Source organism: Pelobates fuscus, chromosome 5 (genome assembly GCF_036172605.1).
Source record: "Pelobates fuscus isolate aPelFus1 chromosome 5, aPelFus1.pri, whole genome shotgun sequence".
In the NCBI taxonomy this organism is placed as follows: Eukaryota; Metazoa; Chordata; class Amphibia; order Anura; family Pelobatidae; genus Pelobates; species Pelobates fuscus.
This window is the reverse complement of record NC_086321.1, coordinates 334,760,846-334,776,422: the sequence shown is the minus strand read 5'-3', so window position 1 is coordinate 334,776,422 and position 15,577 is coordinate 334,760,846. Positions and strand designations below refer to the sequence as shown.

The following is a 15,577-nucleotide window of genomic DNA, read 5'->3' as shown; positions in this document are numbered from 1 at the left end:
TTAATTATTGGTTAATAAAGCTGTGGACAAATTTCCCCATATTACTTAGTGTCTGTGTGTTATTGGGTTAGGATATGGGGGTGGTTTGTCCTGGATTCCGACTGCCCAAATGGCGACTATACACCTGTCATGACCTCATCATCTCTAACTCACTCACAATACTGGCACTCACTGAGACCTGGCTGTCCCCATCCGATACCGCTACTCCTGCTTCTTTATGTTTCGGTGGTCTACAGTTCTCCCATACTCCTAGACTCGACTGTAAAGGAGGTGGTGTAGGCATCCTTCTCTCCCCTCAATGCACCTTTCAACCTATCCTCCCTGCCCATGCCCTATCCTTTACTTCCTTTGAAGTTCACACTGTACGCCTTTTTAAGCCCACTCCTTTAAGAATTGCCATCATCTATCGCCCCCCCGGTCACCCTAAACTATTTATTGAACACTTTTCCTCCTGGTTACCCCACTTTCTTTCCTCTAGCACTCCCTCTCTCATACTTGGGGACTTCAATATCCCTATCAACAAGCTCAACTGCCCTGATGCCTCTCGTCTGCTCTCTGTAACCTCCTCCTTTGGACTCAGATATTTTCCTCAGCAACTCACACTGCAGGAAACACTCTTGACCTCATCTTCACAAATCTCTGTACCACTTCTGATCTCTCCACTGTTCCATTTCCTTTGTCTGACCACCATCTGCTAACATTTAACATCTGCATACCCCATACCAAAATTTCACCACCATCAACTCTCCAACCTCGCAGAAACCTCAACTCCCTCGATCTCCAGCACTTCTCCACCACACTCCAAGCACTTCTTTTACCCATCTCAAATCTCAACTGCCCTAACTCTGCAACCTCACTCTACAACTCCACTCTCTCCTCTCAACTTGACATCATGGCACCTCCTACAGTTAAACGCAGCAAGCGCCCCCAACTACAACCCTGGCACACTAAGCTGACCCGTTACCTCCAAAAATGTTCCAGAACTGCTGAACGCTGCTGGAGAAAGTCTCACTTTGCATCTGACTTTGTCCACTATAAATTTATGCTGCGCTCCTACAGCATGGCTCTTTCCTCTGCAAAAGTAAACTACTTCAAAACCCTCATAAGCACACTGTCCCATCAACCCAAACACCTGTTTCACACTTTTGATGCCTTTCTTCGCCCTGTGACTCCCCCTCCTTCCACCACCTTGTCCGCCACAAACTTTGCATCTCATTTCACTGAGAAGATCTCTACAATCTGGAAAGAGATCTCTAATCTCTCTCCTACCCCTATCATTACATCACCCAACCCCACTCCCCCTGCCATCCTATGCACATTTGCACCTGCTACAGCACAAGAGGTTTCTGCTCTGCTCCTGTCCTCCCGCCCCACCACCTGCTCCCTCGATCCTATTCCCTCGCATCTCATCCGCACTTTGTCTCCCTGTCTTGCTCTTCCTCTCGCTAGCATTTTCAATCTCTCACTTTCCTCTGGCACATTTCCCTTACCCTTCAAACATGCAACCCAATTCTGAAAAAGCCCAACCTTGATCCCAACTCCCCATCCAACAACCGCCCCATCTCACTGCTGCCATTTGCCTCCAAGATCCTCGAGAGAGAGTTGTGTATGCCAGATTGACAGACTTTCTCGAATCCAACTCTCTGCTTGACCCCCTTCAGTCTGGATTCCGCGCTGGTCACTGTCGAAACTGCTGTGACCAAAGTATCGAACGATTTAATTGCTGCTAAATCTCACGGCCAATACTCTATCCTAATCCTCCTTGATCTTTCTGCCGCGTTTGACACTGTTGATCATCAACAGCGTCTTCACATTCTTCATAACTTTGGTCTACGGAATACTGCTCTCCTGGTGCTCCTCCTACCTCTCCCAGCGCTCTTTCTTTCTTTGTGTTTCTTTCTCTGGTTCTGCCTCTTCTCCCCAACCCCTCTCTGTCGGCGTCCCCCAAGGTTCTGTCCTCGGCCCCCTATTGTTCTCTATCTATACTACCTCCCTTGGTAAACTCATCAGCTCCTTTGGTTTCCAATATCATTTATATGCAGATGATACGCAAATCTACCTGTCCTCCCCTGATCTGTCTCCGCCCACCTTGAATCGTGTTTCTGACTGCCTCTCTGCTATTTCCAACTGGATGGCTGCTCACTTCCTTAAACTCAACCTGTCCAAAACAGAACTTCTAGTTCTTCCTCCCTCAAGTGCTGCTACTCCTGTTGTCTCCATCCAAGTCAACGGCGCTACTATCACCTCTACCTCGCAGGCTCGCTGCCTAGGGGTTCTTTTCGATTCTGACCTCTCTTTTACTCCCCATGTCCAATCGATAGTCAAATGCTGTCGCTTCCAACTCAAGAACATAGCGCGCATCCGCCCATATTTAATGCCAGACGCGGCTAAGATACTGGTTCATGCTGTTGTTCTCTCTCGCCTCGAGTACTGCAATCCCCTTCTCACCGGTCTTACATGTTCCCAGCTTGCACCGCTGCAATCTATAATTAATGCGGCTGCGAGGCTTATTTTCCTGTCCGGCCGCACCTCCCATGCCTCCACGCTCTGTCAGTCCCTGCATTGGCTTCCAGTTAGATATAGGGCCCCAATTCAAAATTCTGGCGCTTGCTTACAAATCCCTACATAATGCTGCTCCTCATTCACAAGTATGTCCCGTTGAGACCCCTGCGCTCATCCCAAGACCTACGCCTATCCTCTACCCGGATCCCCACCTCTGACGCTCGCCTTCAAGACTTCTCTAGGGCTGCACCTATTCTGTGGAACTCCCTTCCCTCCTCAATCAGACTTTCACCCAGCATCCACTCCTTCAAAAAATCTTTGAAAACTCACTTCTTCATTAAAGCGTATCAATTAAACTGTCAGCAGGCTTCTCATCCCCCACCCCATGACTCCTTTCCTGCAACTGTCAAAAATTACCTACCAAGCACTCAATAAACCCTTCTCTAACAAACTATTTAATTCCCCTACTCTAACCCTTTGTGTCACTATACCCCACTCCCTCTAGCATGTAAGCTCATTGAGCAGGGCCCTCAACCCCCTCTGTTCCCGTACGTCCAGTGGTCTGATCTCAATTATGTGTCTGTTAGTCCACCCATTGTACAGCGTTACGGAATTTGTTGGCGCTATATAAATAAATAATAAATAATAATGTGTATATTTTGACCTGCATGTGTATGTATGTGTGTCTGTGTATTTGCATGTATGCCAGTGTGTGCGTCTGTGTACCTGCATGTATGCCAGTTTGTGTATCTGTTTATCTGAATGTGCCCCTTGGATCTACATGTGTGTCCTTGTGTGCATCTGTGTGTCTGTGCATCCTTCATGTCTGTCTGTATATCTAAATGTGTCAGTGTGTGCACTTATGTTTCTGTATGTGTCAGTGTGTGCATATGTGTATCTGTGTGTGTCTGAGTATTCTACATGTGTGTCAGTGTTTTGTATCTATTATTGTCATTGTGTGTATCTTTGTGTCTGTGTATCTGTTTGTTTGTCATTGTGTGTGTCTGTGTGTATCTGTGTATCTGTATGCGTACCATTCTGTGTGCCTGCATATATGTATGTGTGTTAGTGTTTGTCATGGTGCATCTGCATGTGTGTCAGTGTGTGTATATCTGCATCTTTGGATCTGCATGTGTGTCTGTGTGGGCCTGTGTATTTGCATGTCTGTACCAGTGTGTGTGTATTTGTTTGTGTCTGTATGTGTGTCAGTGGAAGTATCTGCATATCTGCATGCTTGTCTGTGTGTGTCTGTGTATCTGCATGTGTGTGTATATGTGTGTGTATATATCGGTCTGTGTGGCAGTTTTTAAACGCTAGCAAGACACTCAAATACACCACTGCATTCAAACGTCAAAAATTACACATGAGTAAACCACTGCTCTGAAATGGCAACAATACATAAAACACACAACACTACACACAAATACACCCCTACATTCAAACACACATGCTCTATGCAAAAACAAGTTTATAATCAAAACACACAGACACTGCTCAGTGCTAAATACAACCCTGCAAGGATGATCAAATGGTCAATCCCCAGCTGGTAAAGCATTGTGGGAGTTGCAGAACAGATGTGGATATACCTTTTGGCCATCCTTGTGATGTGGAGGAGGGACAAAAAAGTATTGCACTAGGGCACCACTGCCAGGTAGCAAGTCAAATCCTTAGCAAACAGTATAACTCAGCGGTTCCCAAAGTGTGTGCCACGGTACACTGGGGCGCTGTGACAGGCATACAGGGGTGCCACGTAATGTTTCCCCGATACTATGATTATAGCACTGAGGAAACATTACTGCTCAACAGAGACCCAGTCGAGTGCCGTGGTCCTTCAAGACCACGACCCTGTAACGTCGGCCGGCTGGGAGGAAGTGACAGCCTGTCACTTCCTCCCAGCATCCTGCAGGGAGTTAGTGTGTGATGGAAAGGGAGAGGAGGCATCTGCAGCATGAGGGGAGAGGAGCACTACAGGAGCTGCTCCAGACCCCTCACTCACACCAGCCAGCAGGACTCCAAGCCACCCTCCTGGATACAAGGTAAGCTAACAGGAGGGTGGCTAGAGATATAAAAAATATATAACTTGTGTGTGTGTATGTGTATGAGTGTGTGTATGTGTAAGAGTGTGTGTATGTGTAAGAGTGTGTGTATGTGTAAGAGTGTGTGTATGTGCAAGAGTGTGTGTATGTGCAAGAGTGTGTGTATGTGCAAGAGTGTGTGTATGTGCAAGAGTGTGTGTATGTGCAAGAGTGTGTGTATGTGCAAGAGTGTGTGTATGTGTAAGAGTGTGTGTATGTGTAAGAGTGTGTGTATGTGTAAGAGTGTGTGTATGTGTAAGAGTGTGTGTATGTGTAAGAGTGTGTGTATGTGTAAGAGTGTGTGTATGTGTAAGAGTGTGTGTATGTGTAAGAGTGTGTGTATGTGTAAGAGTGTGTGTATGTGTAAGAGTGTGTGTATGTGTAAGAGTGTGTGTATGTGTAAGAGTGTGTGTATGTGCAAGAGTGTGTGTATGTGCAAGAGTGTGTGTATGTGCAAGAGTGTGTGTATGTGCAAGAGTGTGTGTATGTGCAAGAGTGTGTGTATGTGCAAGAGTGTGTGTATGTGCAAGAGTGTGTGTATGTGCAAGAGTGTGTGTATGTGCAAGAGTGTGTGTATGTGCAAGAGTGTGTGTATGTGCAAGAGTGTGTGTATGTGCAAGAGTGTGTGTATGTGCAAGAGTGTGTGTATGTGTAAGAGTGTGTGTATGTGCAAGAGTGTGTGTATGTGCAAGAGTGTGTGTATGTGTAAGAGTGTGTGTATGTGTAAGAGTGTGTGTATGTGTAAGAGTGTGTGTATGTGTAAGAGTGTGTGTATGTGTAAGAGTGTGTGTATGTGTAAGAGTGTGTGTATGTGTAAGAGTGTGTGTATGTGTAAGAGTGTGTGTATGTGTAAGAGTGTGTGTATGTGTAAGAGTGTGTGTATGTGTAAGAGTGTGTGTATGTGTAAGAGTGTGTGTATGTGTATGAGTGTGTGTATGTGTATGAGAGTGAGTATGAGTGTGTATGTGTATGAGAGTGTGTGAGAATGAGTATATGTGTATCTGTATGTGTGTGTGTATGAATGTGTGTATGAGTGTTTGTGAGTGTGTATGTCAGGGTGTGCATCTATGTGTGTATATATATGTCAGTGTGCTTCTGAGTCTGTGTGTGCACACATCTGTGTATGTGCATCTGTGTGTGTATTTTTATGTCAGTATGTATGAATGTTTATGTGTGTCAGGGTGCATGTGTGTATATGTCGGTGTGTATCTATGTGTCAGTGCTTATGAATTTGTGTGTATGTGTCGGTGTATTTATATAATCTGTCTATTAATGTGCATGAATATCTGTGTAAGTATGTATGTATGTGGTAGTGTATGTGCATACATTCAAGCAGTCAAAGACCAGCACAACATACAAGCACACTCCTGCAATCTAACACAAATATTACATACAAAAAAAACCTGCATTCAAACTCCAAAAAAATATAATCTGTGTAAGTATGTATGTATGTGGTAATGTATGTGCATACATCCAAGCAGTCAAACACCAGCACAACATACAAGCACACTTCTGCATCTAACACAAATATTAAATACAAAAACACTCCTGCATTCAAACTCCAAAAAAATATATACAAACATACACCTACACAAATCCAGTGAGGGGAAAAAGTATTTGATCCACTGACAAAGAAATGATCAGTCTATAATTTATAATAATGGTAGGTATATTTTAACAGTGAGAGACAGAATAACAAAAAAAACAGAAAAACGCATGTCAAAAAAGTTATAAATTGATTTGCATGTCAATAAGTGAAATATAACTTTTTTTTATAAACTCCACGCCTTCTGTATTTACTCCAAACCATGGTATATTAAAGGGACACGCATTATATTTTTTTTTAGCAGCTAACAAACACTTTCAAAAAGATATGCAAACACCACATACATGAGGTGACAGAGCTACACACTTCACAAACGCCCAGAAAAACGCACCAGGCGACCAAAGATATGTCCATGCAACAGGCCGCAACCAAGGCTACCTTTCTTTCCCTGGAGGGGAGAATCTCACACAGTCTCAAAAATAAAGAAAGTTACAAATCAGAAATGACGTAATGGAACATACTAACAAAGCACAGAAACCAAAATTAAAAATTCATGAAACCCCCCTCAGTGGAAAATACAAGAATGAACATAGGAGGAACTTAGGTGGCTGGTACGCCTGCTACTCATATGTATCTCTATAATGTATTGTACTAAAACACCATATGTCACTGATGTAATCGCAACCCTAAACGTCTCTTCTTCATTCTGTACCCCACCTCTTGTTATATTGTAAAACAAAAACTCCAAAATTGAAAAACAAAGAATAAAAAAAAAAGATATACAAAATAAATGATGAACACATTGAAAGTATGTAATAAATGTTTATAAACATATAAACTTGGTCAGAATTCATTGTTAGACACTCCTTTCGGCCCCCCACCCCCAGAAATACCCCTGCTCCACATTCACCAGACTCCAGTTTAGCAAAGTACCTTTGGAATCTGTTGGAACAGCAGATTTACTGCATAACTTTGCAGCTGATAAACATGTAGCATGTCTGATGTTATTAACAAAATATTTATCTATGCCCCTCAGCAATGCCCCTGCTCCACAAGTGAACAAACTTCAGAGATATTGTTTAACAGAGTGAAGGAGATTTTATATACCAGGGTAAGGCCTCCATCAGGGGGTGATAACCATGACGGCCCACAGTCCCAATGTGCACATATATATAGTGATTATTGCTCTATATATGTGCTCCTGCGGGCCATGGCCACCTGTATACAGTAGAGGAGGCCTAGCCAACATCATCTTCACTTTGCAGCAGCTCCCCTCTCTCTCTCTAACTCAAGCTAGCCCCTTGGCGGTCACAGTGTTGCCATGGGTTACAGAGAGAGGAGCTGCTGTAAAGTGAAGATAGTGTTGGCTGGGCCCCGTCTGCAGTATACAGCGCCTGACAGCTCAAAGCACCCGGACCACCAGAGAATGTAATCTCCCCCCTCCCTGACCACAGGTAATAAGCATGGAGGAGGGAATAAAATAAAATATTTTTTGTTAAATAAATGTTATGTTGCTTTTTTTGTTCCCACAGAATGCAGCAACAATTTTACTCAAAATGTACACACACTATATCCACTACTCAGTCACAAACACACTGCATTCACTACAAAACCACACACTCTGCATTTACTATACACAGACAACATCCACTACACACACACACACACACACACTACACATATACACACTCTGCATTTACTTTACACACACTACATCCACTACACAAATACACTCAGCATTCACTACACACTGCATATATTACACACAAACACTACATCTACTACACAAACAATCTCCATTCACTATTCAAACACACACTCTGCATCCACTACACACACACACACACACTCTCTGTATTCCCTATACACGCACTACATCCACTGCACACTGCATCTATTACACACAAACACTACATCCACTACACACACTACATCCACTGCACACTGCATCTATTACACACAAACACTACATCCACTACACACACTGCATTCATCACACAAACATACAATCGGTTTTTACTATGCAAACACTTACTGTATCCACTACACACACTACATCTACTATACACACACACACACACACCGCATCCACTAAACACGTACACTGCATCCACTATACACACACACCGCATCCACTACAACATACGTACACTGCATCGACTATACACACCTTCCTCATCCACTTCACACCCACTGAATCCACTTCTCACACACTGAATCCTTGTGGGCGGACTCAGGATGGGCCCTGTGGGTGGAATTGGGGGTGGTCCCGGGAGCCCACACCTTGAGCTGTGTAAAGGACCCTACATTTTTTTATTTCAGCCCTTTAGCAGGGCACCTCTGCATATTCAGGGCAATATTTCTGATGGCCGATTTAGGTTCTTCATTATCTCTAGGAAATCGGATTTTAAAGAGGTGAGATAATTTTAGGTCTAAAATTAATACAAGTCTGCTGAGCTAGAGTCACCTGGAATGTATCTCATTGATGTGTGTAAAAAGATTTGTAGACTTGAGAGATCATCTGTGCATGTAGCTAGAAAACTATTGGACACTGCACTTAGCTACAATACAAAAGTCAAGACTATTTAACATCTTTGAAAATATAATTTCTAATTTATTGCCACAAGCAAGGAAATAACTTTAATTATACTTGATCAACCATGGTAACTGTGAGATGTGCCAAGTGTTTCTGCAGAAGACTTACCTTCTCTGTGTAGTCAATATTCATCTCTTCCTTCAAAGGTTCCAAACGAGGGCACTGAAAGCAATTAAAAGTTTAATTTTAATTCCTTGATTATGTGAAATTAAAACTCATTATCAGAGCTTCATGTAATTCTCTATCTAGAGATATACTGTAAACACTGTATGTAGTATACACCTGTGTACCTGTATCTTAACAATAAATGGGGCAAACTACCAAGCAAAGTTAAAGGAAAATGTAAGCCTGTATACATACAGAATACAAATTTTGATAGAACAATGCATAGATCTTTTTTTTTCCTAATGTGTAATTTTTCATGACATATGTTTTTTTGTTAGGTTTGTAATATTTTCAGGTTTTTTTTATAAATATTTAACTATGGTATTTCATTTATTTCCCTATAACTCCTCATATTGCTCCATATAACCTCCCACTTTAACTCCTCCTATTGCTCCATATAATCCTCCCTATAACTTCTCTTGCTACATCATATAACCTCTCACTATAACTCCTCCTATTGCTCCAGATAACGTTACCTATAACTATAATATTCCCAATAATTCAGTTCCCTGATGTCCCTCATCATTAGACATGCTTGCACTTTGCACCCTGAATTAGGACCGAACAGAGAGAGCAAGATCAGCGTTCTCTGCATTGTCTTCTGTCTTAGGGGAGGCAAAGAAGCTTTCAATCAGCCTGGCATGCCTGAAGTCAAGCTGATATGCCCCTTCAGTGGCCGGACCACCCCCTATCATGAGTGTCGGTGGTGATACATGTTGTGTTACTGGTGATGCCAGCCAAGGTCCACCTACCCCATCTCAATCCCATACCTCCCAATGTTTTGAGGTATGATAGCTTGTTCGATGGTTTTAGCTAACTCAATGTTCTAGGTTTGTATAATTTAATATATTGTTCAATATAATTCCTTATCTAATGTGACTGTCATGATTTTTTTTTTATCTCCCAGCTCAGGAGAACTTCAAATCAGGTCACACATTATTTTGAGAAGAAGCTGTGTCTGCTAAATTCATTACAGTACAAGTGTTTATACATCGTTTAGTTTATTATATTTAAAGTAACATATTTACGCTGTTGCAGCTAACTCAGAAAACTGTTTGCTTAATCTGCATCATCTAGCACCGTGGTCCTCAACCCCTGGATCAGAACCCAAAATTGGTTACCCATGCTATTTTGGTAGGTCCCCAAAGATTGGAATAGACACATGGCAGTCATCAACTCAAAAGAAACTCCTCGTATAAAATTATAGCAGAAATGCCCCCCCATCAATGCAGTGGGGTCTGTTTCACAATGGAGAGAGACCAACTGAATGTTTTTTGTGGAATTTATTTTGTTAAATATTATAGTACAGTTTAAGAATTGGTCACCAAGCTATTTGTTACATAGAAAAATGTATAATTAAGCTAATGCTCTTCATGTGATCTGGGTCCATTTAAAAACACAAAAGGTAAGAACCACTGGCCTTGTACATTTATTGTGCACCTCTGATGGACCAGCAGAAGATTACTTCAAATTAGTCTTATGATGTTTGTAGCTCATTGTTAAGAGCAATGAAAACTGCCTGGGTCTGTAGGTAATTGTTTGCATAATAGCTGAAGTTAGGGACTTTACTGAGAGTATATGCAGAGGTATAAAGATGGGGTCAGCAAATGAGTGTCATGTAATACAATGAATCTCACTGTTGCAAACAATACATGATCTAATTTGTATTTCCCTTTCCCAGAGAGTGTTTGGTATTTTCCTATTCAGCAATGTTCCCAGATTCAAAGGATGAAAAGACGTTCAGAAATAACTTCTAATATCTTGCGCCAGAAATTAAAGCTCATTCATTTTGTTTACAGCAATGAGTTTATTAAGAACGGTCATATTTGCTACATTGGTAACCAGACCAGGGATAGGGAGTCTAAAGCAAACCAAATTATCTTTCCATGGTTGTAAAATGTCCGTTCTTCATTTACTCGTTGCTGTAAACAACACGAATAAGCTTTGATTTCTGGCGTACGATATTGAGCTATTTCTGAATGTCTTTTCATTCTTTGAATCTGGGAGCATTGCCGAATAGGAAAATACCCAACACTCCTTGGACAGGAAATACAAATTATATCATCTATTGTTACCAGCAGTGTAGTATATGCCACTCATTTACTGACCCCCTTATTATACCTCTGTATCTTTCCTCTGTAAGACCCTAGGTTCATGTAACTGTTACGCATAACGTTACCAAGAGATCCACACAGCGCTGGCGGGAGGAATCAGATCCAAACAAGGTGTTGAGGTGCCTACAGATAGTAAAGGTTCAGTTCTCAGGAAAGAAAGACACACAATCTTGTAAGGGATGGGATATTTTGTTTTTTCTTTAGATTAAAATCTGGTGCCCCTTTGTGAGCATACATCAAGCCATGTTTTTGTAGAGGCAAAGGTGTGTGCAGTTATACACAGTATTTTGTGTGTGGGGGGCACTGTAATGTTTTTTGTGTGTACTAGTAGTGAGGTAAGTAATTTTTTTCCTTCTTTCAGAGAAATTCTTTTTTTTTTACTTTTTTTTTATTCTTTATTTTTTTCATGCATCAAAAAAAAAAACCAAAAAACTGTTACAGATGTATTTGGGTTGCCTCTCAGGAGTAAACCAGGATCAACCCCACCAGTCCGGGGGGAGGGACTGGTAGGATGTTGGTGGATCCGCACCTCCGATGCAGGGACAAAGAGAGCAGACACCTCTCCCCAGCTCCGTCACCCGCAGGCCGTGTTGAGCCACCCCGGGCCCCCGATCACCAAAAACACTTGGGTAAAGTATCAGGCATTTCACCAGGGCACCCCTAACTCGGGTAGTGCACCCCCGCTTGTGTTCAATCTCGGTTATGGTGAGTATTCTTAGAAAATCAGCAATTAAAGCGGGAGTTCAGCTATCATGCAACTGCTCAGCTTGCTTGTTAGGTCCCACCCCCCAATAAAAATATTTTTTCAAACTAAAAGAAACACTGCAAGCACCAGTACAATGTTAAACCATTCTAAATGGAACATTCCAAAACATACTTAAAGAAACACTCAAAGCACCATAACTACTATAGCACAGCATAGTAGTTGTGGCATCAGAGTAATTTGTCAAACCATTGGATTCCTTCTTCTCTTCTACACTGAGTCGAGCAGGGCCCTGCTCATTGGCTGACAGCATTTGCTAGGCAGAAGGAAATTGGATACAGCACGGGCATCTAAAATAGTATGTCTGGAAGAGTGCCAAGGCACTCCTGGTGCCATAATCACTACACAGGGCTGTGGTGGTTATAGTACTTGGAGTGTTCCTTTAAGAATGGGCTCTAGATCTTTCAAACCATTTTAAGCAACCTGTGCTCACTCACATATATACATGTGCAATTACCCCAAAGAAAATAACCACAAAAAAGAACAATCCTTTACAGAAAAACACAGCCAAAGACATTTTATTTTTTTCCAGTAAAGTTAATCTGCACATGCTCATTGAACAATCATTGTTTTAACAGCTTTGACAAAAAATGTAAATCTTTATTGTACTGTTGCATGTCTTGCACTGTCTTATCACACGTTGGAGGAGGTGTCCCAGCCATCTCCCAATAATAATAGTTGGGTGGCATTTTCATCTCTCCAAGTAATATAACTGTGGGTTCAACCCTGAAGTGTCTTTCAGTCCTTGTGATCCCACATATCCCACATGTTTTAAGAATATATCCATTGGAACAGAAATAAGAAATCCCTAAATTCTGAACGACAGAGGGAAATTGAGTCTTTTCGTGAACCAATGGGCTAATGGAAGGAGTGTGGATCTAAGTTGCCACTATGACAAAAATCGAAAGCCCATGCTTCGTTATAACATACAGGACATTTAAGGTACCTGTGGCATTTGTACCCAGATCCTTACCATCTCCAGACCATTCATAGTAAACTGAAGCAATGGACACAAACCAGTGCCAGCATAAAGTTACCATTCAATGTAACCAACACATGCAGAGGTTTATATATGAATGTAAGTTCCACCAGATCTAACAGCTTTTTTACTAAATAGTTTTTCCCGAAGATCATGTACATAGCTAATGACCACTAAAAATTTAATTTGTCTCATACAGATGTACATGAGTGAAATCTACGCCCATAAGCCTGTGTACACACATCCTGGCAAACAGTTAACTCTACACAGCAGAGCAGATACTATATATATATATATATATATATACAGGGGCGTATTAGCCGCGAGGCAAACAAGGCATTTGCCTTGGGCGGCATTTTCCAGGGGGCGGCAAAAAAGCCACCCCCAAATGCCCAGGGCAAATGCCTTGTTAGCCTTGCGGCTAACTGACAAGCCCTCTAGGCGGGCGATCTGCTGGCGGGCGGCTGATGAGGGAGCACTTCCTCTGAGCTGTCTGCTCAGCTCCCTCGTGCGCCGCAGAGTGAGGCTGGGAGCCGGAATATGACGTCATATTCCGGCTCCCAGCCTCACTCTGCAGCCCGCGAGGGAGCTGAGCAGACAGCTCAGAGGAAGTGCTCCCTCGCCAGCGCCGCCCAGCAGCCACTTGACCACCAGGGAGAGAGGGAACCCCCCCAGCATTCCCAAAGGCAAGGAGGCTGGGGGGGAGGTTAAATAAAAAAAATTAAAAAGTGAGTGTGAGTGTGTGTGTGTATGTCTGTTAGTGTGTGTGTGTGTGTGTGTGTGTATGTTAGTGGATGTCTGTTAGTGTGTGTGTGTGTGTGTATGTCTGTTAGTGTATGTCTGTTAGTGTGTGTCTGTTAGTGTGTGTGTGTGTATGTATGTTAGTGTGTGTATGTCTGTTAGTGTGTGTCTGTTAGTGTGTGTGTGTATGTCTGTTAGTGTGTGTCTGTTATTGTGTGTGTGTCTGTTATTGTGTGTGTGTATGTCTGTTAGTGTGTGTCTGTTATTGTGTGTGTGTGTGTGTGTGTCTGTTATTGTGTGTGTGTGTGTCTGTTATTGTGTGTGTGTGTGTGTGTCTGTTATTGTGTGTGTGTATGTCTGTTAGTGTGTGTGTGTGTGTATGTCTGTTAGTGTGTGTGTGTGTGTGTATGTCTGTTAGTGTGTGTGTGTGTGTATGTCTGTTAGTGTGTGTGTATGTCTGTTAGTGTGTATGTCTGTTAGTGTGTCTGTGTATATCGGTTAGTGTGTGTCTGTGTGTCTGTTAGTGTGTGTGTGTGTGTGTCTGTTAGTGTGTGTGTCTGTATGTCTGTTAGTGTGTGTGTGTGTCTGTCTGTATGTCTTAGTGTGTGTGTGTGTGTCCGACTGTGTGTATGTCTGTTAGTGTGAGTGTGTGTGTATCTGCTAGTGAGTGTCTGCTAGTGAGTGTGTCTGTTAGTGTGTGTGTGTTTCTGTTAGCTAGGGTATGCGTATCTGTCAGTGAATGTGTGTGTGTGTATTTAGAAGGCAGGGCGGGGGAATGGTTGGGTAGGGGTGGCGCAGGCGGGCGGGCGGGAGGGGGCGCCTGAGTTTTGTCCTGCCTAGGGCAGCACAAAACCAGGATACACCACTGTATATATATATCCTCTGTGTGGTACCCGTGTATGTTTGTTTGTTTGCTTGTTGTTGTTTTTTTGCATGTTTTGGTACTAAATATTTGCGGTTGCCTGTGAATTTGACTTTGATGAGGCTCTCACCTGTTCTGAACTTTAGTATCAAAGCGGCTTTGTTGTACTGATTTCTGTCTGCACTGACAGCTACCTAGTTTACAGTGTATTTGCCCTCTTGCCTCCAACTTCTGCCTTTGATATACATGTTAATCCAGACTGATTAATGTCTACATTCCACAGTATTTTCTTTTGTGTTTGTTTATTTAGATCTGATAGGGTAGCATAAGCATATTTGTTTGATAACATTGCAATCAATATGTTGCCCATGTGCTGGGTCATCTTGGTACCTTGGTGCACTCTTAGAGTTCATAACATAAACTGCACATTTAAAAGACATTTTTTGTTGTTACAAAGCATTTCCTAACTCAGCCAAACATTTCATATACTCAGTTTTACTCACTGTGCTGAAGAAATTGTACATTTAAATGCTACCATGTTAAGACATTCTCTAATTATTAAAATGCTATATTGAAAACAAACACATTGAGAATTTAGCTTAATATGTTAATAAATGCAGTACATTTTAGGCAGAAGGACAGAACCTCAGATGGACACATCTATAGGGCCTCCCAAGATCAACTCATGTTATCTCTTACCGTGTACTCCAATTTGTCGATGAGCTGCTCAAGGCGGTTGATCTGTGCAGACCACTGATTGTCACTTTCCACTACCAGACCTGTTAGAAAGAAAAAAAACATTTTCATTCATGGACCATCACAAGGTCAGACATAGCATCATTCTAGAGAGACAGTGAAAACATGTCACCTGTGGTCAGAATCCCAGAATATGGGTCCGTTGGGGAGAGGCAGACAGACTTCTGAGTTCGGCGGTTGCACCTATGACCAGCACGCTGAGGTTCTGCCTTATTGAAATCCTGTCTTGAGTAGAACATAAGAAGAAAGAATTAGGCAAGACCTTCAAGACCCAACTTAATAACTTATAAGAACATTTTAACTTTTTAAACATTTTAACAGGTCATGTTACATTTTAACATAGGACCCCTTATTTGATAGAGCTTCACAAGTCTTGCATCCATTGAATTTGTGAGGTTTTGGACAGTTTCTGCTTGAATTTGTTTTAGCAGCTGCTCTCTTGATCCGATGCATGGATCTGGCAGAAATCTTCCTCAAT

General features: G+C 42.3%; 1 protein-coding gene across 1 annotated transcript in view; it reads right to left on the bottom strand.

Moving 5' to 3' along the window:
* Window positions 1–15,577, bottom strand: part of NECAB3 (N-terminal EF-hand calcium binding protein 3) — a 177,731-nt gene that overhangs the window by 43,884 nt on the left and 118,270 nt on the right. Inside the window, exons 7-9 of the mRNA XM_063455733.1 lie at window positions 15,212–15,324; window positions 15,043–15,122; window positions 8,828–8,881 (exon numbers count right to left, since the gene is read on the bottom strand). Coding sequence (XP_063311803.1) covers window positions 8,828–8,881; window positions 15,043–15,122; window positions 15,212–15,324 — 247 coding nt within the window. The remainder of the gene's footprint in view (window positions 1–8,827; window positions 8,882–15,042; window positions 15,123–15,211; window positions 15,325–15,577) is intronic.